The sequence below is a fragment of the Camelina sativa genome, chromosome 12, assembly GCF_030686135.1.
Source record: "Camelina sativa cultivar CO46 ecotype springtype chromosome 12, ASM3068613v1".
NCBI classification, from domain to species: Eukaryota; Viridiplantae; Streptophyta; class Magnoliopsida; order Brassicales; family Brassicaceae; genus Camelina; species Camelina sativa.
In genome coordinates, this window is record NC_141891.1 from 17,705,249 (window position 1) to 17,731,534 (window position 26,286).

Below are 26,286 nucleotides of genomic sequence, written 5' to 3' on the forward strand. Positions count from 1 at the left end.
ACCCAATCAAGAGATATCTTGCATCTCTATGGACGTACAAATTATCTCTGCTTGGTCAAGACGTGGTTTCCTCGGTAGCAGAACATTGGTGTCCCAAAAGTTGCGTGATAGATTTGTTTGTCGAGGTCAGTCTATTAACTCTGACCGAATGATTGCTTTGTGTAGCCATAGTTATGACTCTGAACTGACAGCTTGCTTGAACCCTATCCTTATACCCTTTGATCCCCTGTTTCATCTACTGCCATTAGATCGAAAGCTTGTGTATGTTGACATTTTGCAGGACCAAACTGGTTACAATCTTTGTGTGGAATTCATTTACCTCCATTGCCATGTGAGGGATGACCCACCTGCTTTGTTACGGTTTGACTCCCATTACCGGCAACTCCTGATTATAGCTTCATCTAGTATCCTGAGGTTTGTTCCTAAAAGCTTAAAGGACTTTGATCCTATGCTCTTGAACCCTCTCATGTTAGCGAGAAACCCCATAAGCGTTTCCCCCGTGGAACACCTTTTTACAAGCTCAATCGCGTCATCCGCTAGAGCCGTTTATGACCACTCGCTGGTCGAGGATCTTGTGAAGTCTGACTTCAAGTACGAATCCGCTTTGGTTGCAAAAGACTTCTCAAATATTGTAAAACTGTTTCAGTTTGAAAATCCCTTTGTTAAGCTCATGGAGCCTCTATCTTTAGCTTTCTTTGTCTATCATGAATCATGTTGTAAGAACTCACCTCTTGCTGGGGTTTAGATTAAATGAAAGTTCATGTTTGTCCAAAAAAAAAAAAATGTACTTCCTCACAAAACTTAAAGCCAAAACTTTATCAAGGCGAAATGGTCGGGATGGAGCCATGATAATGACTAAGTTGATGAGGTACACTCTTCATAGAATGTTGGTCTCGTCTCAAGTCTCAAGTCAACACTTTGACATAGTTTTGTAAATGCAGATTCTGCAACAACTTGCTGTGAGGAACAAGTCGTTGTGTCGAGCAGAGCGTTGTGTCAATCAGGAAGCTGCATCATATCACAGACGGCCGATTTGCTGACGTGGTTGCGTGTGCTGACGTGGCAAGTCCGAGCGGGATGGTATGAGAAGATAAAGCAGAATCGAGAGAGAATCTGGAGAATATTGTGTGCGATGGTTAAGGAAAGTGAATTGTGGCAAACAAGAAATTGTCTTACTTGAAGATCTGAAGATCTTTTTAGGGTTTAAGGATGATCGAATATAAAAGATCTAGGGAGGGTGTGGTAGGTTTTTTCTTGAACACTTGAAAAATCTTTTGCGTGAGATTGTAACTTCAAGGCTAATAAAAAGAAAGCTAATAAAGTGAGTGTTGTTCTCTTAGATCTATATTGGTGAGAGTTTATATAGAGAAGAGAGGTGTGCTTAGATTTATTCCTGTAAACCGGTTAAGAGTTTGATAAGAATAAATAGTAAAAACGTTTGCTTGGCGTTTTTCCAAGCAGGAAATTGTGGTGTTATTCCTCTATACTTTTACAAGTTTTAGATACACCATACAAATTTTTCGACTCCTTTCGATTCTTCTATATTTGCGAAAACACGAGATCGTATGATATTATCTTAAGAAGTGAAATATTCTTGTTATGACCACTTGAGAAAACACGGAAACTCTGTGGTTCCGTTTTTAGCCTTATCTTCATGATTGAATCAGAACTTACGATGTCAAGAATCAAAATCTACGGAAAATTGAGCTTTATTCCCAAATCGACGAATTTTAGAATGTCAAGCTTGTGGCCAAGAAGATGGAATTTTATTAAACTGTAAAGTCATAGTTCTGCATTTTCTGTTTAAAATTATTAAATGTATTGGTGGCCCAATATTGATCTGAAGAGTCAGTTATTCCTATATCACAATACAAGGTTATCATCATTTTCAATCGACGTGATTCACGTACCGACGACACATTTTAGTATATACAAGTAAGATGCCTAATCACATCTAGTTCCGCAACTGCCCCTACTGTTCTGTAACAATGCAACGATGTTCCTTATATGGCAGAATCCAATTATTTACACTTTGTTATATTTATAGCTAATAACGTTATTTTCTATCAAGATGTGGAAATGCGTTTTCGTAGATAGATAGATAAGGTAGATAGTACAGAAATTAATGATTGATTTACCTCAATTCAATTTAAATTTGTTATAAGATAACATATCACAATTTTACACAAATTGCTAGCTAATGGACAATAAACCACGCCTAAACTATTAGTAACAATTAAGATTTTTTCATTGTAAGAATTCATTTTAAGAAGTTAAACGCATCTATAGATGGCAAGCGTATTGATAAAAACACTTTGACTAACTAAGTTAAGGCTGCAATCCAGACCTTGAGCTCTCCTCATCTTCTAATAACATTTAGTTTTCTCATTTGAAACAAGGATGCAATACTTTGTACAAAGGTTTTTTTGGGTTGAATATAATTTAGCATTCATTCAAAAAAAAAAAAAGTAAGTTAAAGGCTTGATTCAGACTTTTCACCATAATTCAGACTCGTCATCTTTTTAAAAAAAAATTTAAAACTTATACAACATTCTTTACCTGTAAAATATTTCTTCTTCAATTCAACTTTTATATTATTATGTCTAGGATCATGGATGTTATGCATAAAAAAAAATATTCTATTCTTTTCCTTTGCACCATTAAATAATCATCCACTTTTCAGTGCACATGTGTTTAATTCTTAGATGCATGCCTGCATGCTTAGAAAATTATATAAATATAAACGTAGGAAAAGGAGAAATTTAACGGTAGCTGATTTTATTATAAATATAACCACTGTTTACAAAATAGGTAAATCCATCTTTTAAAAAAGTGGATAGACGTAGCACTCATACATACATACATACATACACTCTTTTGTATGTTTCTTTACTTTTTTCGTTTACATTATTTTAAAGTCAAAGCCATAATGCTCCAGCGCGCTTAAGCATTGGAACAAGAGAGCGATTAAGATGCAGACTCATGACTTGATTTGCTCCACCAACGAGCTGCCCTCCAATGAACACCACTGGCACGGTAGGGATGCACCCAAGCTGAGCCAATGCTTGCTCTATCTCCTTTCCTCGGTTAATCTCGTCGAGCTCATAGATCGTCGGGTTCACGCCCATGTCTAAGAACAGAGTCTTGATTGTGTGAGACATGCAGCAAGAGTTCTTGCTAAAGATCACTACTGACTTCTCGGAGATCATTTTTTGTAGATTCGCCATTAGTATTATACTGTGACAAGATATTTGAAAAGCGTCTTGCAAAGGAGACAAATAGGTGTGTTTGGTGAAAATGCTAGATTGGAGATAAAATGGGAACAGTAGAGAACTTATAGAGAGATTATGATATGTTTGGCTAAAGATGAGAAGCGGGGCTTTGTGTTTCTGTGTTTGAAGAAGTGAAGAGATTATAAAGGTCCTTTATATATAGCTTTCTAAAGTACGTAGCCATTGTCTAAGAGGATCATCTTAAGCACAAAATAATATTTCAAATAAATTGTTAAATAAAGAACATACTTTAAATAATGAAAAGTAAGATAGTGGGAGTGTCCGAAAGAATATGATCAGTTTACACGTTCTTGACTCTTTGCCTCTTGCAGCTAAAGAATAAAACTAAATTTGGCATAAAACGTACAGAAAACAAAATCTCTCTTAGATGTGAGGAATATTTGAGACGGACGAATCATGTCATACCTCATAGTACGGCCATATATTTTCATTGTCAAAAGAACTGATATAAAGGGTAAAGCCATACAACTTTTTGTGAAAAACAGTTCTTACAATGACACAAAAACAAAAACAAAAAAACATTTGTTGAAAGTTGCTAATGGCATGTACTCTGGATTAAATTTTTCGAGACTATTGGTTTCTAATATGTCAATATATATGTAGCAAAGAATTGCATCAAAAAGATCCAAAATTTTTGAAATTATTGATGGTTGCGACCGTCAGTAGTTTAAGACATAGTTAATTGAAATTATTGACGGATGCGACCGTCAGTAGTCTTCGGCTTTTGTGTAGTACAATATTTCATTTGTTTCTAACTAAAATAATTTTTAAAATATTATTAAAATAATTAGTAGATAAAGCGAGATTATGTAATACTCGATCAAGAATGTTTAATAGTTTCATGGATCTTACCTAAAATATTTTTGGTTTAAAGAGTTAACAAGCAAATTACCTACAATATTTCTATTATAAATTTGTTATTGCTTAAGAAACAAAAAAAAACTCTGCTATCATTGGATATCTTCCGTTGAACTTGATCATTTCTGTTTTCTCAATTATCATAAAACTTTATCAAGCGGAGGTGTGGAAGATTGCTAGCTAGGGAGATTTGAGTCGAAATGGTTCGGCTAAAGCCGTGACAATTGCTATGCTGTTGAGGTACACTTTTCAAAGAATTTTGGTGATCTCAAGTCTCAACTCAACACTTTAACTATTTTTAGATAAGTCATACAAAGTTTCGACTCCTTCTTTCGATTCTTCTATATTTGAGGAAACTCGAGATCGTATGATTTTATCTCAAGAATTGAAATGTTCTTTTTGTGACCACTTGCGAAAACAAGAAAACTTTGTTGTTCCGTGCCTTATCTTCATGAATGAAATCGGAACTTATGATGTCAAGAATCAAAATCTTAGGAAAATAGATTTGATAGTAAAGCAGCTACGTGGTGTCCCAAAAAATTAATAAAACTTTGTCATAGTTTCGCATTTTCTTCCTAAAATTATTAAATTTAATTGTGGCTCAATAATGACCTGAAGAGTCGTTATTCTTATATCACAATACCAGGTTATCATCATTTTCAATCTATGTACCGACGACACATTCTAGTATAAGTAAGATACTAAGATGCCTAATAACATCTAGTTCCGCAACTGGCCCGTACTGTCAACGATGTAATATAATGTAACAATGCAACGATGTTCCTTATATGGCAGAATCTAATTCTATACACACTTTGTTGTTTTAATGGTTAAGAACTTCATTTTCTATTACGATGTGGGACTACGTTTTCGTATATAGATAGTAAAGAAATTAGATTGATTTACCGCAATCCAAAAGTTTCTTTAATTGATTTTAGATTTGTTATAAGATAATATTTCACAAATTTCACAATTTGTTAGCTAACGAACAACCACACCTAAAATATTAGTAACAAATATAATTTTTTCATTGTAAGCATTTCCATTTAAGGAGTTATACGCATCTATATATCTATAGATGTCGATCGTATAAACAAACAACTTCGACTAGTTAACTAAGTTTTTTTTTTCTACTTTTTTTTTTCGGCAAACCAGTTAACTAAGTTAAGGCTTGACATTCCATATGAATAAAGTAACATAGAGTTCACCTTGATTCAGACTCGTCATCGTTTTTAATTTAGAACTTAGACACCATTCTTTACCTGTAAAATATTCTTCAGATTTATATTATAATGTCTTGCATCATGTTATGCATAAAAACTTTGTATATTCAATTATTTTTCTTTGCAGTTTGCACCATTAAAAACTCATCTATTTTCCAGTGATGTATTCATTTCTTAGATGCATGCCTGCATGTTTAGAAAATTATATAAACATGGAGAAATTTAAACGGTAGCTGATTTTATTATAGATAAACCACTGTTAATTACAAAATAGGTAACCGCATCATCTATCTTTTCAAAACGTAGATAGACGTAGCATTAACTCATACATACATTCTTTTATATGTTTCTTTTTTTCGTTTACATTAATTATTTAAAGTCAAAGCCATAATGCTCCAGCGCGCTTAAGCATTGGAACAAGAGAGCGATTAAGATGGAGACTCATGACTTGGTTGGCTCCACCAACGAGCTGCCCTCCTATGAACACCACTGGCACGGTTGGGCTGCACCCGAGCTGAGCCAATGCTTGCTCTATCTCCTTTCCTCGGTTAATCTCGTCGAGCTCATAGATCGTCGGGTTCACGCCCATGTCTAAGAACAGAGTCTTGATTGTGTGAGACATGCAGCAAGAGTTCTTGCTAAAGATCACTACTGACTTCTCCGAGATCATCTTTTGTAGACTCGCCATTAGTATTATACTGTGACAAGATATTTGAAAAGCGTCTGTAAAGGAGACAAATAGGTGTTTTTGGTCAAAATGCTTAACTGAAGACGAAAAGGGAAAATTAGAGAGCTTATAGAGAGATTATGATATCTGTGTTTGATGAAGTGAAGAGGATGTAAGGGTCCTTTATATAGTACGTAAACTTTCATATTACGTAGCCTTTTTTTCAGAGAGGATCAACTTTAGCACAAAATAATATCTCAAAGAAATAATGAACTAAAGAACATTTACAAGTTTGACAACAAAAAAAACGAACATTTACAAATAAATGAAAATTAAGATAGTGGGAGTATCCGAAAGAATATGAGGATATGATCGATTCACACGCTCTTGCTTCTTTGCCTCTTGCAGCTAAAGAATAAAACGAAACGGAATAAAACGTACAGAAATCTTTTCGATGTGAGGAATATTTGATAGGGACAAATCATGCCATCTCCCTATAGTACGGCCATATATTTTCATTGTTAAAAGAACTGATAAAAAATTAAAAATCTGAAATGAGTTTTAATAGATTTGGAGGAATATTAGAAGTGAAATAGTTTCTTTCATTTATTCATTAGCTTTTCGGCATATATTTATATAAGGTCAGAACTTGTTTAGCAAGTTTTTTACATATATGATAATGGTAAATCTATATTTTTAGTCATAGGAGAATATTATACAAATGTTAACTTTCCATTAACTCGATCTCGTAATCTTCGAGATCTCCTAACAAGTGTTATCGATCAGTTTAATTTAAGGATCAAATAAATTTGAAAAACATTTGTTGAAAATTGCTAATGGCATTTACTCTGGATTTAATTTTTCAGATTATATTCGGTTTTTAGTATACCAATATAAATATGTCGTAAAGAATTGCATCAAAAATATTCAACAAATTACCACCATATAAATATACTAGGTAAGTATCTTTAAAATTTAAAATATGCAATTTTTTCTGACTAAATAAACATTAAAAATGTTTAACTACTTACTAAATAAATTGATCATTTGTATTTGTCATATTCAATAGATTTCTCGTTTTATATTAAATAATTATCTTTCAAAACTAATTTGAAAATCATAATACACTACAACAAATATGTACATTGTTAGCACGAGAGAAATGCTATAATATGTAATTCATAGCTCTTTTACAAACGCTATGTTAGGCCACTGTTATTGTAGGTACCTCACATATGATAGCACAGAATTCGTATGCTATGGTATAGTATTATACTATAGCAGTACAGAAATGCTATGTTATTCCGCTTTTCAAATTTTTAAAGATAATGTTATAAGTCATTTTACACGCTATGCTAGGAGCTTCTACCGTAGCTATATCATAGCACTAATCGAATGCTATAAATATATTTTATTGTATCACAAAATTAATGCTATTTTATTTATTATTGTCATTTTTTTCAAAATTTATTTAAATAGATTTATATTTTTACATTTCATAAAATAATCAACATACATAACATAAATTACATTAACCAAAATAAGTCTTACATAACAAAGTGTCACCAAGTCTTAAACAAAATAAAACTAACATCAAAAAGAATAGAAACACTACTTGATATGTACATGTAACCCATCAAAGCTTTTCTTACTTGTAGCAAAGGGTCTCTTTTAGCTGCTCACTTAGCGTTTCTTGAAACAGTCTAATGAACAGCTACTAGTTCACGTTGAATATATGAATCAAGTATGCAAAGCTGCACATAGACACAGTAGAAAAACAACAGTCATTAAAATTGTTGCACATAAAGAGTTTATGCAGATGAGGCGAAATTTGACACTTACTTCTCGTGTAGTTCCTTAATTTATATGTTTCTTGTTATTTGCTAAAGGAACTCACTCTCTTTCTGGTGTTCCTGCTTCAAAATCAGTAGATAAAAGCCGTTAAAATCCAAAACTAAATGTGCTAAGTTGGAAATTCCGTAAACTCTAAGAGACACTCACGAAGGTTGGCAAATGATGTTACATAGAGCTATCACCATGCCGAAGCCTTTTTCTTGTTTCGAAACCTAGTCCTAGACCATAACAAAGCTTCAAGATTTCAATCCATGCTATCACAGATCCATCGGATGAAAACAGGGCTAGTGAATGCCAATGACAATATTATAAGAAAAGCATCCATTCAAAATATTATACAAAGAGCTTAAATCAACAAGGCATAAACAAAGACATAAATTGTTAGAAAAACTAGAGATCAGAACGTATAACCTGTAGCAATGATCCCAAGTCTATACTCGACTTCTTGTACTCGACTTCTTGTCCTGCAGTTAACAATCACAAGACCTCAATCTAATCTAGAACTGGAACTCTCAATTCCAAGAGTCAGCAGACAACAACTTTCACAAATTTTAGAAACTACAACATATATCATAGCCATTGCCATCTCATTGGCTCAATAAACTTATGTTGCCAAATTTTGGATAGTAACTCGGGATCATTGACTAAAATCAAAAACAATAATGAATAGAGAAACCACAAAATCCAGAAAATTCTCAATCAGCAAAGCTAGACTCACGGTTTAAGCCATGGCTTACATTATCAGTTTTTCACCATCAAGAATACATATAACAAAGCTTCATATAATTTGGCGATTAATTTTCTCAACAGGAAAAGAAGAAGAATCACCGAGATTTGTTCCTTGAGTCTGTGAAATGAGAATTGTTGAATGTATCACCCTGCTTCACAGTGAGAAACCAAAATCAGAGATTCAAAGAAGAAACATGAGCAACAAGATACAAGTCACTTTCAATAGATATTGTACTCATGAAATATATCATCTTACAGCTCCATACAAAATCTAAAAGGCATGTCATCACTTCTAATCAACAAGAGTTCTTACAATAGCAAGACTGATAAGTGATAGGCAAATAATCGAGCCTGAAAATCAAAAGCAAATTGGACCTGAAACCGTGCGACGACCCGACGGAGAGAGATCGAGCTACTACTTTGCAAAATATGATTGAGAAGAAGGGAAACCTTGACGAGTTCAGAAGAGATTGTAAACTGAGAGGGATTGAGAGTGAAAGATGTGACAAACAAATTGGGATCGAGTTTAGATCGGGTTTCGAATCGAGTTTCAGAACGGGTTTCGAATCAAGTTTCAGCGAGACCGAAGAGAGAAGAAGCAGAGGAAGAATAAGAAGGCTTCGAAAGAAGAACCATCGTCTTTGTCGCCGGTATCAGCAACGAGAATCAAAAGCTCTCGATCTCTTCGTGTTAATCACTTTTTCGCCGAGATATGACATCGGAATGGACGCGAAATGAGGCCGCCGACGAGCTTCACGGTGGAGTCTATGGTGGACTCAAAAAGACCTAGATTTCAATTTGGGGGAAGAAAATTTTTCTAGAAGTTTTGTTCGTCTCCTCGTACAGAGAAGGGATAATGTTTTATTTTTGCTGTAAACGTGGCACTTAAAATTTTTGGTTCTTGACACAAAAACAAAAATTGGATCTGAAAGGCGCTTAAACGAAAATTTTCAGCTAAGTATTGGCGGAATAAACGATTTTAGGTTCTTGTTTAATGAATTTTTATCTTAGCGTTTTTCTAGTGCTATTATATGGTAATTAAAAAAAAGTATATTTTTCATAGCAGTTGGAGAAAATGAGCTATAATCTACTGCTATCAATGTTGACTTTTCTTGTAGTGATACAATTGCATTCGAGGATGGTACAAACAATTAAACCAAAGCTTTTGTTAACTCGACTATATCCCACAAGGGAGTTTAATTATACTCACTGCTCTACCGTACGTGTACCAAGGAAACCGTCCTATGAATTTTGTTTTTAGATAGCTAAAGTAGCCGCTTCTACTTTATTGTACATCCACGAGGAATGTGGACAAATTATGGTCTGCAGAGACATCAAGCCAAGCAACATTCTAATTGATGAATAAATGAACCTAGAGTGGGAGATTTAGGGCTCATGATGCTTTATGAACGTGTGTCACAATCATACACTACAATTGTTGTAGGTACTTCAGCTTGTCTAATATTTAATTGTCAACTGCAATGTGAGACCATAAATTCTTTTCAAAAATGATGATTACAAAAGAAGGACAACACAAGTCAAAATAGTGATATGGTATAAAAATATGATTGATGGTTGATGAATATGTATTTATAATTATGTAAGTACTATTTTGTGTTATAAACATAATGACTGAATATACTTTAAGACAACTTTAATACAAAACTTTAAATTTATATTGTAAAGTTTGTAAGATACGTTACAAAAAACAAAATGAAGAAATAGAAAGACATTTGCAGTCGGAATAAATTAATTAAGATTTTTTTGATATACCACCAAAAAAAAATTAAATATGACGTCTACATTTTAATGCAATTTAATTTTTCTGTTCATATTTACTAAACGCTAATTTTTGTTAGAAAGAAATATGTCAAATGGACCAATAAAAAAAAGTTAATAAATAAAATTTCAAATTGAAGATGTTCAATTCTAAAAAAAATTAGATATATATATATATATATTTATATTGTATGATAAATAGGTTGTTGAATAAATTTATTTTATGTAAAATTAATGAAGGAGAATGTACTTTGTAAAAATTAAAAAGATGAAGAAACACAATTACCAATAAATTTTCAAATAATATTAAATGATTGATGTTATCTAAGAAAAACATAATTATATTGAATTGCTTAATTCTCCATTGCAAAAATAGTTGTATCAGATATCTTACTAATCTACATAGTTGATATTTATATCGTAACTATAATGATACTTTGATATCCTTCACCATTCATTTATTAATAAAAATGACATAGATATTTCACTAAAAATCATATATGGATAAATTTTAAGTTTTAAATAAATTATTATATTAAAAAATAGTAATACATATATCATATCGTCCTATTATGTGAATTGAATGGAACTCCTATGATTGCAACAGTATATAGTACATGTATACTAAGTATGATGGATAGTGGAATGTGTGTCTTATTATGTATAGATAGATATACTAATTTTCAATAAGACAACTAATAACTAACAAAATGGTAAAAATTTTATCATATCATATTAAAATATTTTATTAGTTAAATAGACCTTTTATAAATGCAATAGTAACTTCCAAACCTACAAAGTTGACAGAAAAAAAAAGTTTAGTACCCCAGCAATTGTATTAAAAAGTTTCTGTAAAAAAAAAACTATTGAATTTGTGTATCTTGTAATACATGAAAATATATCAGAAGAGTAGATCATTGTGGTATAACTAATTCTTGTGTTTATTTGCGACACAAATGTTACAAAAAAATATAACTAATAATTATTAGAAAACAAATAAATGTTACATTAGTAATTAAGTAGACAATTAAAAAATTTCAAATAAGCTCGTTATACCCATATCCAATTACTAAGACCATAACGAGACGATTTACTTGCATAGACCATAATGGTAGTTGGACTCTTATTTTTTTTTTCTTGTTTTCATTCAATTGTACATTTACTACAAAGTCAAATAAATTATTATTAAAATATGTAACATATTTTAAATTAGTTAATTATAATATATTTTTTCATAAAATGATGCCAAGTGGAATATTTATTCATATACTTTCTCTGTTTCATAAAGAGTGTTATTTTGACACAAGGCATACAAATTAAGAAAAACTAGAATTATACAAATATATCCTTATTTAATAAGTAGTTAATTATTTAAGTTTAGTAAAAAGAGCATTGGGTTAAGAGTAAAATAAGAAATTTGATGTAAAAAATCACATCGGAAATGTAAAGTGACATTCTTTGTGAAACCAAGAAAAAAGTGCATAATGATACTTTTTCTGAAATGGATGGAGTATTACTTTAAGAAAATATTGTTTTTTGTGATTTAGCAACAATACTAGCATTGGATCGATTTAAAAAATCTTAACATGCATTTTTGATTGTTTTGTAATGCAAGTAAAAATGAAACACCATATGAAGATATATCAAACACCATAGATATTTTTCGGCAAACTACATAGATTATGACGAAATGGCAAGAAATAAAGAAAATTGATAGAAGATTATTATGAGAACTGGAGTCCAAAGAAAAAAGAAACAAATGATTAAAATTTTATTTGTTTTGGTTTTCAGGGAATGGAGGTATATGTTGAATATTACTCATGCTCATTACCAAAAACCATAGATGGTCCGGGAGATGTTGATGCACCATCAACTCTATGCTCAACACCCATCTTTTGATCATCTCTCTTCTAAAGTTGCATAAGTTGATTCTTTTCAATTGTGCTTAGGCTCCTTTTTCTCAATATAAAAATCCAAGGAAGCGGATGTAGTAAAGAAATCATCTATAATTGGAATATCAAATTTTTTTCGCACTTGATCGGATTTCATGTTGGTTTCAACCTCATTCACTGCAGATTTGATATATTGTTCAACATTTATTTAGAATACTCTTGTAGTATAGTATCATGCCATGATAATCAGAGATGGGATCACGTTAATGAGCTTCTGCCGCTAGCACAAAGAGTTAGCAGCAATCACACGTTCTTCAAATCCAAGACTATACTGAAGGTTTTGCAGACGTTCATGGCTCCAAAAATTTAATTAACATATTCAAATCTCGTATCGCTAGATTTCTGGTTCGTGCATCGATCGACGCAAGAAGAAAATTTACGGGCTTTCTCACATGGATATCATTTTATGTTAGAAAATTTTAGTTTTGTATGGTTCTGATAACATTACCTAGATTAGAGATACATTTTAGTTTTAGGTAGTAGTACTACCAGAACCTAGATTAAGAGTTTTATAAATTAAAAAAATACATATCAGCAATTATAATAACATTTTTTTAAAAAAGTATCCCTAAACTTAACATAATTAATACAAGTTACGTAAATGTATTTGACATTGAAGAAAACTTTGTCGTATACCTAACTTAGTCTAAATGGTTAGATATGCCATACAAAGTTGCAAGCTCCTTAGCTTCTTCAAATCGCTGCTCAAACTCGAGAACGTATGTTACTCTATACCTCAAGAATTAAAGATATCTATCTATGACCACTTGAGTAAAAAAGGCAAACTTTGTGATTCCGTTTTAGCCTTATCGTCATGCATGAAATCGAATAATGCGACGTCAAAGAATAAAACAAAATGGAGCTTTATTCCCAATTCGATGAATAAGATTGTTAGAAAGTCAAGCTCGTGCACAACAAAGATGGACATTGCCAGTGAAGCAACCACGTATCTCCTAAAGTAATAGTTTTGTTTTTCTACTTCAAACTAGTATTAATGGTGGCCCATTTCGATCTCAAGAGTCAGGTATTCTTACATCCCAATACAAGGTTATCATCATTTTCAGTATATATACGTGATTTCACGTACCGACACATATTATGTGATATGCCAAATCACATCTTATTCCGCAACTAGCCCGTACCGTCCTACAGCATGGAATAATATGTAACACTGCGACGTTGTTCCTTGTATGGCAGAATCCAATTCTTTATACACTTTGTTGTTTTAATGGTTAGTAACGTCATTTTCTATCAAGATGTTGAACAATCACAGCCACAAATTTTCTTAGATGGATAGAGAAGAATTAAATATTTATTCTACCTCGATTCAAATTTTTTTTCTTTACCTAAAGATAGATCTCTTTAACTCATATCACTTGTTTCTATCAAAGAAAAAAAACTCATATCACTTGTTTACGTAAGCTGAAGCAGAATTATTACTTGTAACAAGTTAAATACTGTAACAATAACTCGTAATATTTAACTAATGACAATTACGATATATATATATATATATATATATAATTTTTTTTTTTGTAACATACCCAGATTAGTTTAAGATATTTTAATAAAAAAAAATATACACGTCTAAAGAGGTCCATTATCCTACTATATTAATTGAGAAGTACAAATATGAAACTAACCTTAAAATGTGTAAAAAATTACATTTAATTGCCATTAGACTAAATTAATTAGGCTTAATTAACTAATTTAAATAAATATAATTAAATTAAAAATAAAAAAACTCACATATCAAATATTAAAAAATCTAAAAAGATATTTTCTCTCTCTAATAAATTATGGACGAAATTACTAATTTTTTTTTAAATATATAAACCAATCAGAATTTTAAAAACTAAGATTTTATATCCAAGTATACAATACATTTATTTTTAATAACATAATTCGAAGATTTTGTTAAGATTTCAAATTATGATTCTCCTATCATCTTTATTTTATTTTATTTACACATTGTTTAGAACTTTTATATAATACTTATAATTAATAAAATGCATATTTTTTCTGCATATGTTGTGATTTGAATTTTTTAAAACGAAGATATATTACTCAATGTATGAAAATGTGTGTTTTAATTTCCACATTGGCGGGTTGGTAAAACTAAATTTATATAGATAATAAATTAATAATTTTTATTTACTCACAATTATAATATTAAAATTACTATTTTATATTTCACAAAATATGATGCAAATACAACAAATAAACAATATAAAACTGTAATAATACGTCAAAAATAAAATACTATAATATTCTAAAATAATTAGTATCAATAGACTAATAGATTTACATAACAATTAAAAATAAATATTATCTCAAACAAAATAATTAAAAAAAACAATAATTTTTATTATTATATTATAATATTTTTAAAAAATGTTGACCCGTGCTTTAAGCACGGGATATATTCTAGTCTAAAATTAATAGTATGAACAAATTGCTTGAATTTAGGCTTAACATTCCAAACCATATAAAATGAAGTGTTTAATTCCGTCTTTGTAGCTAAACCGAAATATATAGTTTTCTTTTACAAAATCAACGATAGCTAATATGCCTTCGATCATAGTTTTCATTATATAATATTCTTTTTATAAGTACTAGGTTTTTTCGGTTAAGTGGGACTCAATTTCTTGTGATGCAGAACCCTCGTAATAAGCTCAGACACAAGTTTATCACCAAGTATTAAAATAAAATGTTTTGTTACATTTTATAAATATATAGGTATCTCTCAATCATTAGATGTTATGTTCTATATTTGATATAATATCTTCAACAAACCATCAATTAACAAGTTAAACATCTGGTTATTTTACATAATTGTTTCCTAGCTAGTAGTAATTGTCTCTACAGTCCAGATCTATATTTGTATATATGAATGAAACCGATTAACACTACAGAACGATCTGAATAATTGCGATTAAATAAGACAGAAACTATAATTACTCTTACACGATTAGTACTGAAAACAATCCCGACGAATAAATAATGATTCTGTTCTTTTCCTCTTTTTTGTTCTTGTTTACACCAAGATTATTGCAATGCGCATTTTTTATAACGCGCGCAGACGCATGTTCTTCCTTGCATGCATATATTATATTAATTTAAACAAAGAATTATATATTGAAATATATATATTCAAACTTGGGAAAGGGGAAATCCAACGGAAGCTGATATATTATTACAAAATAGACCATAGTTTACAAAATAGGTAACCGCATAATCTATCTTTTTCAAAACTCAGATAGACATAGCATTAATTAACTCACACATACATTCTTCCGTATGCTCTTTGTTCGCTAATCGCTATAATTAGTTTCTTCGGTACATTATAAATTTCCAGTTCCACTTTTTGGAAGCTATAGCCATAATGCTCCAGCGCGCTTAAGCATTGGAACAAGAGAGCGATTGAGATGGAGGCTCATGACTTGATTGGCTCCACCAACAAGCTGCCCTCCAATGAACACCACTGGTACGGTCGGGCTGCAGCCGAGCTGAGCCAATGCTTGTTCTATCTCCTTTCCTATGTGCATCTCGTCGAGCTCATAGATCGTAGGGTTCACGCCAAAGTCTAAGAAGAGAGTCTTGACTGTATGAGACATGCAACACGAGTTCTTGCTAAAGATCACTACCGACTTCTCAGAGATCATCTTCTGTAGGTTCTCCATCGAACTATGTTATAATTTCAAAGAGTGTTTGGATAACGATTCAAAGGAGGTAGTAGCAAAGTTTGAAGAGTTGTAGAGAGCTTGAAGTGTTTTTGGCTTAAGATAAGAGATGACTTTGAGTTTCTGTTTGATGTAGTGAAGGGTCTCTAAGGGTCCTTTATATAGCTTTCTAAGGGACGTATAACTTTCATATTACGGGTTAAAATTAAATGTAGCATATTTTAAAAGAGAATCAACTTTAGCACATACGAAATATCTCAAATAAATAAAACACACATAAGATAATGGGAATGATATCTCAACGGATTAGAGCCTAAAGAGGCTTCATCCGTCTTGACACTTTGCCTCTTGCAGCTAAAAAATCAAAATGTAACTATCAATTCATTAGGTAAAAGAGTAAAGCGTAGAGTTAACTAAATCTTAGATCGATGTGTAAATAATACTACGGACGAATCATACCATGTCTTAATAGTACGCCCTCTCTCCTTTCTGGGTCAGTAGAGATATCCATGTTTAATTTCTCTCTAATGATCAATTGTTATTATTTCTAAATTAAAAGTAAATAAAATAAAATTTGGACCCTTTGAGGAATTGAACAGCTCTTTAACTCGTCTTGCCATTGCCTTCTCTCGACATTGTTGTTAGGATTACTTTAGTAGTTTCGTATAAAGTAGTACTGTTGAAGGGTCCAGTGGTAAAAGAAAAAAAATAGAACAATCAATAGTCTGAATTAGTCACATTTTCGTGGTATGAATGGTAAATTAAATTTAAATAGTATGGGAAAATGATAAATTGATAACTAAATTCATTGCATAGTGTGTGAGCCTGTGACAAACAAAAACTATCTAATTAATAATAATCAAGTCCATGATATACATCAATTAAGGATTTAAAGTACAAGTGATTGCCACCATAAAGAATTTTTGTTTTAAGATTTTCCCTAATTAAATCTAATGAAAGTACACATTATTTCATATCATGAGTTCTACAGAAATCTTAACTTAATATACAAGAAACAAGTTATTTTAGTCAAACATTTTTCTTAGAAAAACAAGAGCTATTATATAAAATCCGGCCTATGACATATCCCACACATGATTAAATTAGCTTCAACTCCTTCCTTTGCGAAGACACGAGATCGCATGGAATATCCCTAAAATACTCTCTCTCTCTCTCTCTCTCTCTCTCTCTCTTTTTGTGTGTGGTGTTTTACGTGGCCTCTCTACTCTCAAACAAAACGTTCTCTTTTTTTTAGTATATACTATATTTTTACCAAATTTCATCATAAATCGATTGGGCATAAAGCTAAATTTTGCTTGATTCTTGACAACCCAAAGATTCGATCTCATTTCACGAGGATAAGGCTCCATGGAACAAGACAATAATCTTTTCTTTTACTCAATTTCTTCATGGAATCTGGCCCAACTGTGCGCCGGAGAGTCGTTGTTCTTTTTTTTTTTTTGAACAAACTGAAACTTCCATTCACTCAAATAGAAACAATACATGAGGGAATCAAGTCCCAAAGGTTTAAAAGGTTACAAACAGAGGCTTCCCCCAAAGCCATAAACAAAGAAAAAGATAGAATCAAACACAAGTCCGAGAGAGCTGTGAAGCAAACGCTAAGAAGCAGTTTGAGTCTTGTAAGGTCACGGTTGCTAGATTGGTCAGCATCGAAGGATTCGACAGAAGACAAGATGGTCACGGTCTTAAGACATAGTAACGTTTGTAGAGGAATCAAAGCCAAGGGTCTCACCGGGGCAAGGAGCATTAGCAGAAGCAATGCAATAGCATAGATTCGGTGGGCTGAAGCCCGGATGATGGTGGTGGTGCTGAGAGTGGTTTGCTGAAGATCGTCGGATGTCAACATTGAAATACAGGGCAATGGACCATAGAGCAGCAGAACTTCACAACTAGCACAGACAAGGGAGGTAAAGACCAAAACGAGCCATATGGATATGTCAAAAAGAAGCAGTACAGGTGGGTTCTCTATCATATGGCGCCTGTTGCCAAAGAGATCAAGAAATCCACACAAAGTATGCAAACGGTTTAACAATGATACAAGTGAGTGAGGTTTGGTCTGATGGGTGGTTGTTAGAACCAAACTGGTTCGGTTGGTGGGATGGTGTTGAGAACTAGAAACGCTAGTTAGCATAGGGATATAGAGGATTTGGTTCTTCCAGTTAACAGACAGAATCGACACATAAGCAATGGCTAGGTATAGACTATACACTTTGTTACTACCAAACATTCTAGGTAAGTGGATTCTCAGATGCAGTCTTCAGACATCGAGTTCAACCAACAAACAAAGATGTTGTTTACTAGATATCATAAGGGTATATAGAAAAGACCTGGGATTTTGGAGATTTTGCAAGACCAATTGGGATGATAGCAAACCAATTACAAGTCCTGAGCTCATCCGCAGAGATCCAATAGACTTTGGAGATGGCCAGGGGAGTTGACATGGATCTGTCGAGCTCAAAGTGTGACAGATCTTGGGGACAGGAGTCCATAAACAGAGACGGTTCGCAACACTAGAAGATTTCTCGCCACATAGAGATACAAGTATCGTTGAGGAAGAAGATGCTTCACTGGCAAAACTCAATCCGGATTGGGGGAAAGGAAAGCACAGAGACTTTGTCACCATCGACGGTAAGGCTGGACGAGAATAGATGAGGATGGGGTTCGCCGGACTCCAGATCTTTCTGTAGGGGCACACAATCCGGCCTTCGTCTAGTACTAGGGTGGGTGTTGAGATTTGGTTGGGGAAAAAAGGTAACCAACAAAAGGCGAAAAAAGCTTGAAAGAAGAAAAAATAAGAGCAGAAAACGAAGTAGAGTGGAGAGAACAAGAGATCCCGACGCCAGCGAGCCGAAGCTCTACCGGCGTCGGAGGAAAGTGAAGATAGCGGCGCCTCGATTATCGGGTCTGAGAGAGAAAAATAGGGCGAACTCCCTTTGTTCATTACTACAAATTACAAAGATATCATGGTCCGTACATGTACCATGCCATGTCTTACGTCAAAACACATTGCATCCAATTCCACAAGGACCACAACTATGCCATACCATCCCATTAGCCCAATTTTATCAATATATTGCATGTGTATATTACTGTGTTTTTAATCAAAATTTTTACAATTTACAGATGTCTTAAGCTCTCGTTTGTATGTAACACACAAAAAAAATGTGGTTAAAATAAGAATCATAAGCCCTAGAAGAGAAACAAAAATAGGTTTACAATACTAAAAATACTCTTAATGAGATTTCTTAAATAGTTAAAACGTATTTGCAGGGACCCCTTCGAACCCATGTCGACTTGACCTTATCAAGGTATTTTTCGAACGTTGGGTCAGGCAACAGTTGAGAAATTAGGTTTGATAATTCTATGGCTCACAAATTACATCACTTGCATATACAAATAGTGACATACCTCGCAATCGCACACTCCTCATTCCGATTAAGATAAAGTCTCATTTGTATAAAAATATAATCTTCTCGAACATTTAATATTTATTTTCAAGGAAGAATATTTATACCTAAGATGGAACCATGAGCATAAATAAAAGATCTAGAGATGTATATACAATCCCTTACGTCAATTCTTTTTTTTAGATATAACTTACGTAAATGACATTTCATTTCACTTTAAAAATTTTAGATATGTATTGGAGAGCATAAATATACCATGCACTGAATATCTGTACATTTCGTATTATACGAAAGTATAAAATATGGGAGAGGAAATCCAAACACTAGCTGATTTTATTATAAAGTTTACCCACACGTTACAAAACAGGTATCCTCATGGTCTATCCTTTCAAAACTTAGATAGACAAAACATTCATACATACATGTACTTTCATTACGTTATTATTATCATGCTACGATCTTTACGTAAGTATCACTTTATTTTTAAATCAAAGCCACAATGCTCCAGCGCGCTTAAGCATTGGAACGAGAGAGCGATTGAGATGGAGACTCATGACTTGATTGGCTCCACCAACGAGCTGCCCTCCTATGAACACCACTGGCACGGCTGGGCTGCAGCCAAGCTGAGCCAATGCTTGCTCTATCTCCTTTCCTCTGTTAATCTCATCTAGCTCATAGATCGTTGGGTTCACCCCAAAGTCTATGAAGAGAGTCTTGATTGTGTGGGACATGCAACACGAGTTTTTGCTAAAGATCACTACAGACTTCTCGGAGATCATCTTCTGTAGCTTATCCATTGGTGTTATAATGTACAACTGTGTTGAACGATTCACCGAGGAATATGAAAATGGGATATATTTTGATTCAAATTAGAGAATAAGGGTGAAATAGGAGTTTGACAAAAAAAAAAAAAGTAGGTGAAATAGGAAAGCTTGAAGCCTTTGGGTGAAGATATACAAGAGATGAATGAGTTTGAGTTTGTTTTTGATGTAGTGAAGGGTCTCTAAGTGTTCTTTATATATAGCTTTCTATGGGACGTGAAGCTATCATATTGTCGGTTCCATATAGCAGTTTTCAGATAATCAACTTTATCACACGGAAATAAAGAACATATTTTAGATGAAAATGAAGATGGTGGGAGTATCCAAAGGATTTGAAGCTATGATATCGGTGTGGGATTTTGCGGCTCACACGTTTTTGATTCTTTACCACTTGCAACTAAAGAATAAAACTATCAACTAATTCGGTAAAACGTACATATAACAAAATCTCTTAGATCTGACGAATACTTTATATGTATGTACTCATGTCATGTGTTTATCTACTTCACTACGCCTTCTATTTCCAATGGCACTCAAAACAGATACATTTTCAACACAAATACAAATTTTTACTTACTACACTCATATACATATAAATATAATTAGTGTGATTTTTAAGAAATAATTTGAATACATACCTTAAATTTGTGAAAAATACCTTATGTATTGCACAAATAACTATTTTTCCCTTAATTAAGAATTAATTAAAAAAATAAATACAATATAATTAAATTAATTTATTTTACAAAATTATTTTTTTTAAAACACTGTTTTTTACATTAGGTATAGATTGACAGTTTATAAAATCAACCATATTAGTACGTCAATGTAAAATAAAATAAGTTTACTAAGACCAAAAAAAATAAACGGGGAAAAAAATAGAAATCAACAAACAAAACAAATAAGTCAACAACATCAAAAGTTGACTATATAAAAATACAGTAAAAAAAATCGATAATATTAAAATAAATTGATAGAAAAAAGAAATAAGTCACAAAAAATAAATTTAAGTCAACCATTCAGAATATCGATCTTATTTATAAATCAAATAGAATGTAATAAGTTAAAAAAAAATTGACTATGTTATAAATCCACTAGGCATAAGATAAATTAACAGTTATAAAATAAATCGGTGGTGAAAATAATTAAGTCAACAGAAAAAAAAATTCGATGGTTCACGAAGTCGACATTGTAAATAAATCAACATTGATTAAAATAAGTCTTAAAAAATTGATATATGTATATATATTAAATTGTATAATCTGGAATTATTTATTATAAAATAAATTTAAATCTAAATAATATAAATAAAAACAAGTTAAGTTTTTTTCTTTATTAAAATATAATAAACACATTTTCGTAATAATTTTTATTTATTAAATAATTAATTTCGAATTTAAGTTAATTTTTAAATTTTAAATTATTTTAACATTTAGATTAGTTATAAAGGAAAATGGTTTTATTTTACATTTTCATTTCAAAATATGTAGTTTTCAAAGTAGACAGAAAACCAAGATTTTAAATTATGTATGTGATGGTTAAGTTAATACCCGTTTTTTAAGCTTGCAACTCAGTGCATTCATTTGGTATTTGGTTCGCCATATGCTGAACAATTTCTGGTTCAAATCAAGTTGGAAGAATGATGAGGTTTCTTATTTGGTTGTTTTTGATAATTCCATGCTTTGCTTTGATGATGAGCATTTTCATTCTTTGGTTTTTAAATATGCCTAATATATTATATTGCAGGCTAAAACAGAATCATGGTCGTTAAGCTTTCTCTTGTTGATATTAGACTACCTAATCAAACACATATCACCTTATGTGGTGAATGGTGATATTCATGAGCAATTTTGTATGTTCTTTTTATATACTCTCAATCGTTTTTTTAATTCTTGTATATGAAAATGAGACTCTCTTCTCTTTCATGAAGTTTTATGATCTTGGCAATACCTTCAAGCTAAATGGCAGACTTTCTCATAACAATCCATATCTCTTCAATGGAGATTTTGTGGATAGAGGTTCCTTCTCAGTTGAAAAAATGCTAACCTTGGCTGCATTCAACGTGTAACTTGTTATTAGGAACAAGATTTACTGATAAAATCTTAAAATCCAGGCCACTAGCATATACACATTAGTGCATTACACACGATAAAAGCTGAATCTCTTTCTTTTTGCGAAGACTCGAGATCGTATGGTATATCTCTAGAATAATCTTCTTCAGTTCGTCTTCTTTTTGGTTTTTTGATTGTGTGGTAGTTTATGTGGCCTCTTCACTTTCTTTATACTCTCAGCAACTTTCTTTATATTCTCAGCAAATTTCCCATCATAAATCAACTTGGGAATAAAGGTAAACTGTATGTGATTCTTGATATTGTAAAGATACGATCTCATTCGTTTGAGGATATAGACTCAAAAGGAACTATATATATATATATATATATATATATATATATATATATATATTCGTTTTAACTCGATTTAGTGATGGAATCTGGCCCAACTGTGATCCGGAGAGTCATAACACATTGCTAGGTGATCCTACTCCGTACATGTCTTACGTAAAAACACATATTATATCGCATTCAATTCCACAACGACGTAATACCATCCTGTAACTTTCATTATATGCCCCATTAATTTTGGGTTGAAACTCACTTTTCTCCTAAAACCATTGTTAGTTCATATTGAACACTTTTTAAAAATTGCTAGTTTGGCAAATAAAATTGAAGATTTATTTGTTCATCCGTAATAACTTAGTTTAGATACTCTATTCACTCTTATTTTTACTTAAACCAATCCAAATTAATTCTATAAAAATTGGATTTTTTTTCCAAGTAAACTTATTTTTTCTCCAACGTACGTAACTTATATTAATTATTTGCTTAATTTCACTGAGAATATATGTAAATAAGTGTCCAAATATTAAATACCAGACAATTATTTGCCATCGATATAAGTATCAACCTAATTAAGCTCCACTTAGTATAGGGCTTTTTGGGCTAGACACAATAATAACATACTAATTATGGACTTTCAGAGTTCTCCAAGTGGTAAAAAAGCAAGGTTAAAAGAGAGTGGATATACAGAAATGGATGCCTTTTTGTCGATAATTTTTGAAAGTCAATACGATATTGAATTGTTTCTTAAAATAAGATCACGACGAAACAATATGTTACTGGGCATTGTTGTTGTGTCAAAGATTACACAATAGAAAAATTTATTGAGGTGTTTTTATGAGATAGATCTTCAAGTAATCTTCAAGTTTTTCTTTTAGACTTCACGGATTTTACAGGCTTCACTTTGTAGATAAACATCTAATGGTCCAAAATATTTTTTTTTTTTGGAATGTAATGTTAAATTATATTCAAGAAAATAGCGTTGTTACAACTTGTGCTACAGTGTGTTTGAAAAAGGCACTTAGAAGGTTAATAAAACATTAAAATGGAGAAAACTTTGTTAAGTCCTTGTGTGGAACCAGACTTGAAGTCCATCTTCAAACCGCCTATCTCCCATACGCTGGATGGACAGTAGTTGATCCCGAACATGTCGGTCAATCCATTTAATGAGTTGCCCTACCGTGTTAGGCCTTTGATCATGGCGTCGGCCATTCTGTTCCCGCCATATTGTATAGACTGTGAGTTGGAAAGTATACCGTGAGGAAAGCTCCCAAGCGGTCCTGATGATTGTCTGCAAGATAAGCCAGAAGCTGGTTCCAGTCGGTAGAAAAATGCGCCTTGAAAACTCCTTTGGCGGTGGCAGTCCACACTGCAGATGCAAAGCTACAAGCGAAGAACAAATGAGACCGTGTTTCAGTACATTGCTGGCAGAGAACACACGTCCCTGAAGCTCCAATATTCCATCGTATCATTCGGTCTCCGGTGGCCAATTTGTCATGTGCCGCCAACCAAGTACAGAAAGTATAATTGGGAGTGGCATGAGTAAACCAAATGACCTCATCTGAAGTGGAGCGTATGTGAGACCAAGTTTCCGTCGTTGAAAACACAGTCTGAAAACAGTCGCTTTTTCCTTTCCACAGCACCCGATCTTCATGCTCTGTTCAACGCTGATATTGCAAGTTTAAAGAGTGCCCAATAGCATTGAGAATCAGTGTACGAGGGTGTCGTCTACGGCGAGTAGACCAGGCCTCTGCAACAGACATAGTCCGGCTGATCCCCAAGTCTATACTTCCCCGAGGCCCAACCAGCTCCACCATGCGGCCCAAAGGTGAAATGGTCCAAAATATTTGATATGTAAGATTCACATTTAACTTTCCAAAGTTATCTCTAATATGTTGATCAAGCCCCTTTTCTTGTTAATTATGATTTTTCTTTTCCTATTGCAACAGAATATGGGCGTAGACGTAATCTAATATAAAGAAAGAGGTCATAATTAGAAGCTTATAAGTTGAAAGCATCAGAGATCTTGTGTCTTGCCAAGGTCTTTAAGGCCGCCCACAGGAGTTGTGTAATGACAGCGTGCAAGCTACATTACATGAGAAGGGTTGCATGCTGGCCGCAGGTGGAGGACCGTGTAAGACTACCGTGCTGGTTATTTTAACACAAATCATTTAACATAGTTGTTTTATATGCATGTATATTCTTTATATTCCTTCATATATAACCCAATAACCGCAAAAAATAGATGTAATTTTCCGATACAAGCGGCATACAATTTTCTTAGATACATGTATTTATTTATAGAAATCGAATTAAAATACAATACATATTGAATTAGTTATAAAGTATACACTTTTCTCATAATGTATCCTTCCAAAACTTAGATAGACACAAACCATTCATACGTACATGTATATGTGTTTTTGTTTGTCATCATTGATTAGTTGCATTACATTATTATTATCAAGCTACGTTCTATGTAAGTATCCCCTCAGTTTAATCAAACCCATAATGCCCCAACACATTTAAGCATGGGAATGAGAGAACGATTGAGATGGAGACTCATGACTTGATTGGCTCCACCAACGAGCTTCCCTCCTATGAACACCACCGGTACAGTCGGGCTGCAGCCAAGCTGAGCCAATGCTTGCTCTATCTCTCTTCCTCTGTTAATCTCGTCTAGCTCATAGATCGTAGGGTTCACGCCAAGGTCTAAGAAAAGAGTCTTGATTGTGTGCGACATGCAGCAAGAGTTTTTGCTAAAGATCACAACCGACTTCTCGGAGATCATCTTCTGTAGCTTCTCCATTGTTGTTATAATATGAAAGTGTGTTTAAAAATTGACTCGCGGAGGATGAAAATAGGCTGTGTTTTGATTACAAGATGCGAGATTAGGGATGAAAAGAGATAATTAAGAAACGTTACAGAGATTGTGATATCTTTGAATGAAGGTGAAAAGGTAACTTTTGAGTTTGTGTTTGATCGGTTTGATGTAGAGAAGTCTCTACAAGGGTACTATATATAATACGAAAAGCTATGACATTATGGGTTCGATGTGGCACTTTTTAAGAGAATCAACTTTATAGCTCGAAATAAAGAACACATTTTATAAGATAAAAATAAAAAGGAAAAAATTTGCGGTCATGATCGGTTTACGCCTTCTTGACTCTTTGCCTCTTCCAGCTAAAGAATAAAACTAATTTTATAAAACGTACAGAGGCAAAATCTTTTAATTAGTTGTGAAGAATATCTGATACGGACGAATCATGTCATGATATCTATGGTACGGCCATATATTTTCAAATGGCAGCTCTACTTCTTGAAGACTCGAGATCGTAGAGTATATTTCTAGAATAATCGTTTATCCTTTTTGTGTTTGAGGATTACGTGGCCTCTTGAGTTGCCATCAAAACATGTTTTTATCAAGAAACTTTTGGTCATGAATCGATCTCGGAATAAAGGTAAGTTTAGCATGATTCTTGACATCGCTAAAGATCGATTTCATTCCATGACGATAAGGCTCAAATGGAACCACATTTTTTTTTCTGGATCAAAAGGTGGCCCAACACTGTTCCGGAGAGTCGTCTTTCATATATGGCAAAT

The 26,286-nt window shown here is 32.7% G+C and overlaps 3 protein-coding genes and 4 pseudogenes across 4 annotated transcripts; all 7 read right to left on the reverse strand.

Annotated features, from left to right (window-relative positions):
- Positions 1-2,758: 2,758 nt before the first annotated feature.
- Positions 2,759-3,463, reverse strand: LOC104732083 (monothiol glutaredoxin-S3 pseudogene; annotated as a pseudogene). The gene has a single exon (XR_015574118.1). The product of XR_015574118.1 is annotated as a monothiol glutaredoxin-S3 pseudogene (transcript).
- Positions 3,464-5,593: 2,130 nt separating this feature from the next.
- LOC104732084 (monothiol glutaredoxin-S3 pseudogene) lies at positions 5,594-6,208 on the reverse strand (annotated as a pseudogene).
- Positions 6,209-12,217: 6,009 nt separating this feature from the next.
- On the reverse strand, positions 12,218-13,283 carry LOC147930662 (LOB domain-containing protein 32 pseudogene; annotated as a pseudogene).
- A 2,246-nt stretch (positions 13,284-15,529) lies between these two features.
- On the reverse strand, positions 15,530-16,157 carry LOC104732085 (monothiol glutaredoxin-S5). Its single transcript, XM_010451608.2, has one exon. The coding sequence runs from the start codon at positions 16,036-16,038 to the stop codon at positions 15,730-15,732; it is 309 nt and encodes a 102-aa protein (XP_010449910.2). The 5' UTR covers positions 16,039-16,157; the 3' UTR covers positions 15,530-15,729.
- A 3,620-nt stretch (positions 16,158-19,777) lies between these two features.
- LOC104732086 (monothiol glutaredoxin-S4) lies at positions 19,778-20,555 on the reverse strand. Its single transcript, XM_010451609.3, has one exon. It carries the CDS (start codon positions 20,261-20,263, stop codon positions 19,955-19,957), a length of 309 nt encoding a protein of 102 aa, XP_010449911.1. The 5' UTR covers positions 20,264-20,555; the 3' UTR covers positions 19,778-19,954.
- Positions 20,556-23,879: 3,324 nt separating this feature from the next.
- LOC147930663 (uncharacterized) lies at positions 23,880-24,500 on the reverse strand. Its single transcript, XM_087476978.1, has 2 exons — positions 24,401-24,500; positions 23,880-24,340 (listed from the first exon to the last, which is right to left on the reverse strand). Exons 1-2 carry the CDS (start codon positions 24,498-24,500, stop codon positions 23,880-23,882), a joined length of 561 nt encoding a protein of 186 aa, XP_087333104.1.
- Positions 24,501-24,958: 458 nt separating this feature from the next.
- Positions 24,959-25,672, reverse strand: LOC104732087 (monothiol glutaredoxin-S7 pseudogene; annotated as a pseudogene).
- Positions 25,673-26,286: the final 614 nt, after the last annotated feature.

Bases quoted from the DNA above. Each gene is read 5' to 3' on its own strand.
- LOC104732085 (XM_010451608.2), bottom strand. From the start codon at position 16,038: ATGGAGAACCTACAGAAGATGATCTCTGAGAAGTCGGTAGTGATCTTT.
- LOC104732086 (XM_010451609.3), bottom strand. From the start codon at position 20,263: ATGGATAAGCTACAGAAGATGATCTCCGAGAAGTCTGTAGTGATCTTT.
- LOC147930663 (XM_087476978.1), bottom strand. From the start codon at position 24,500: ATGGTGGAGCTGGTTGGGCCTCGGGGAAGTATAGACTTGGGGATCAGC. The intron at 24,341-24,400 runs GTACACTGATTC...AGCGTTGAACAG, and splicing joins TCGCCGTAGACGACACCCTC to AGCATGAAGATCGGGTGCTG.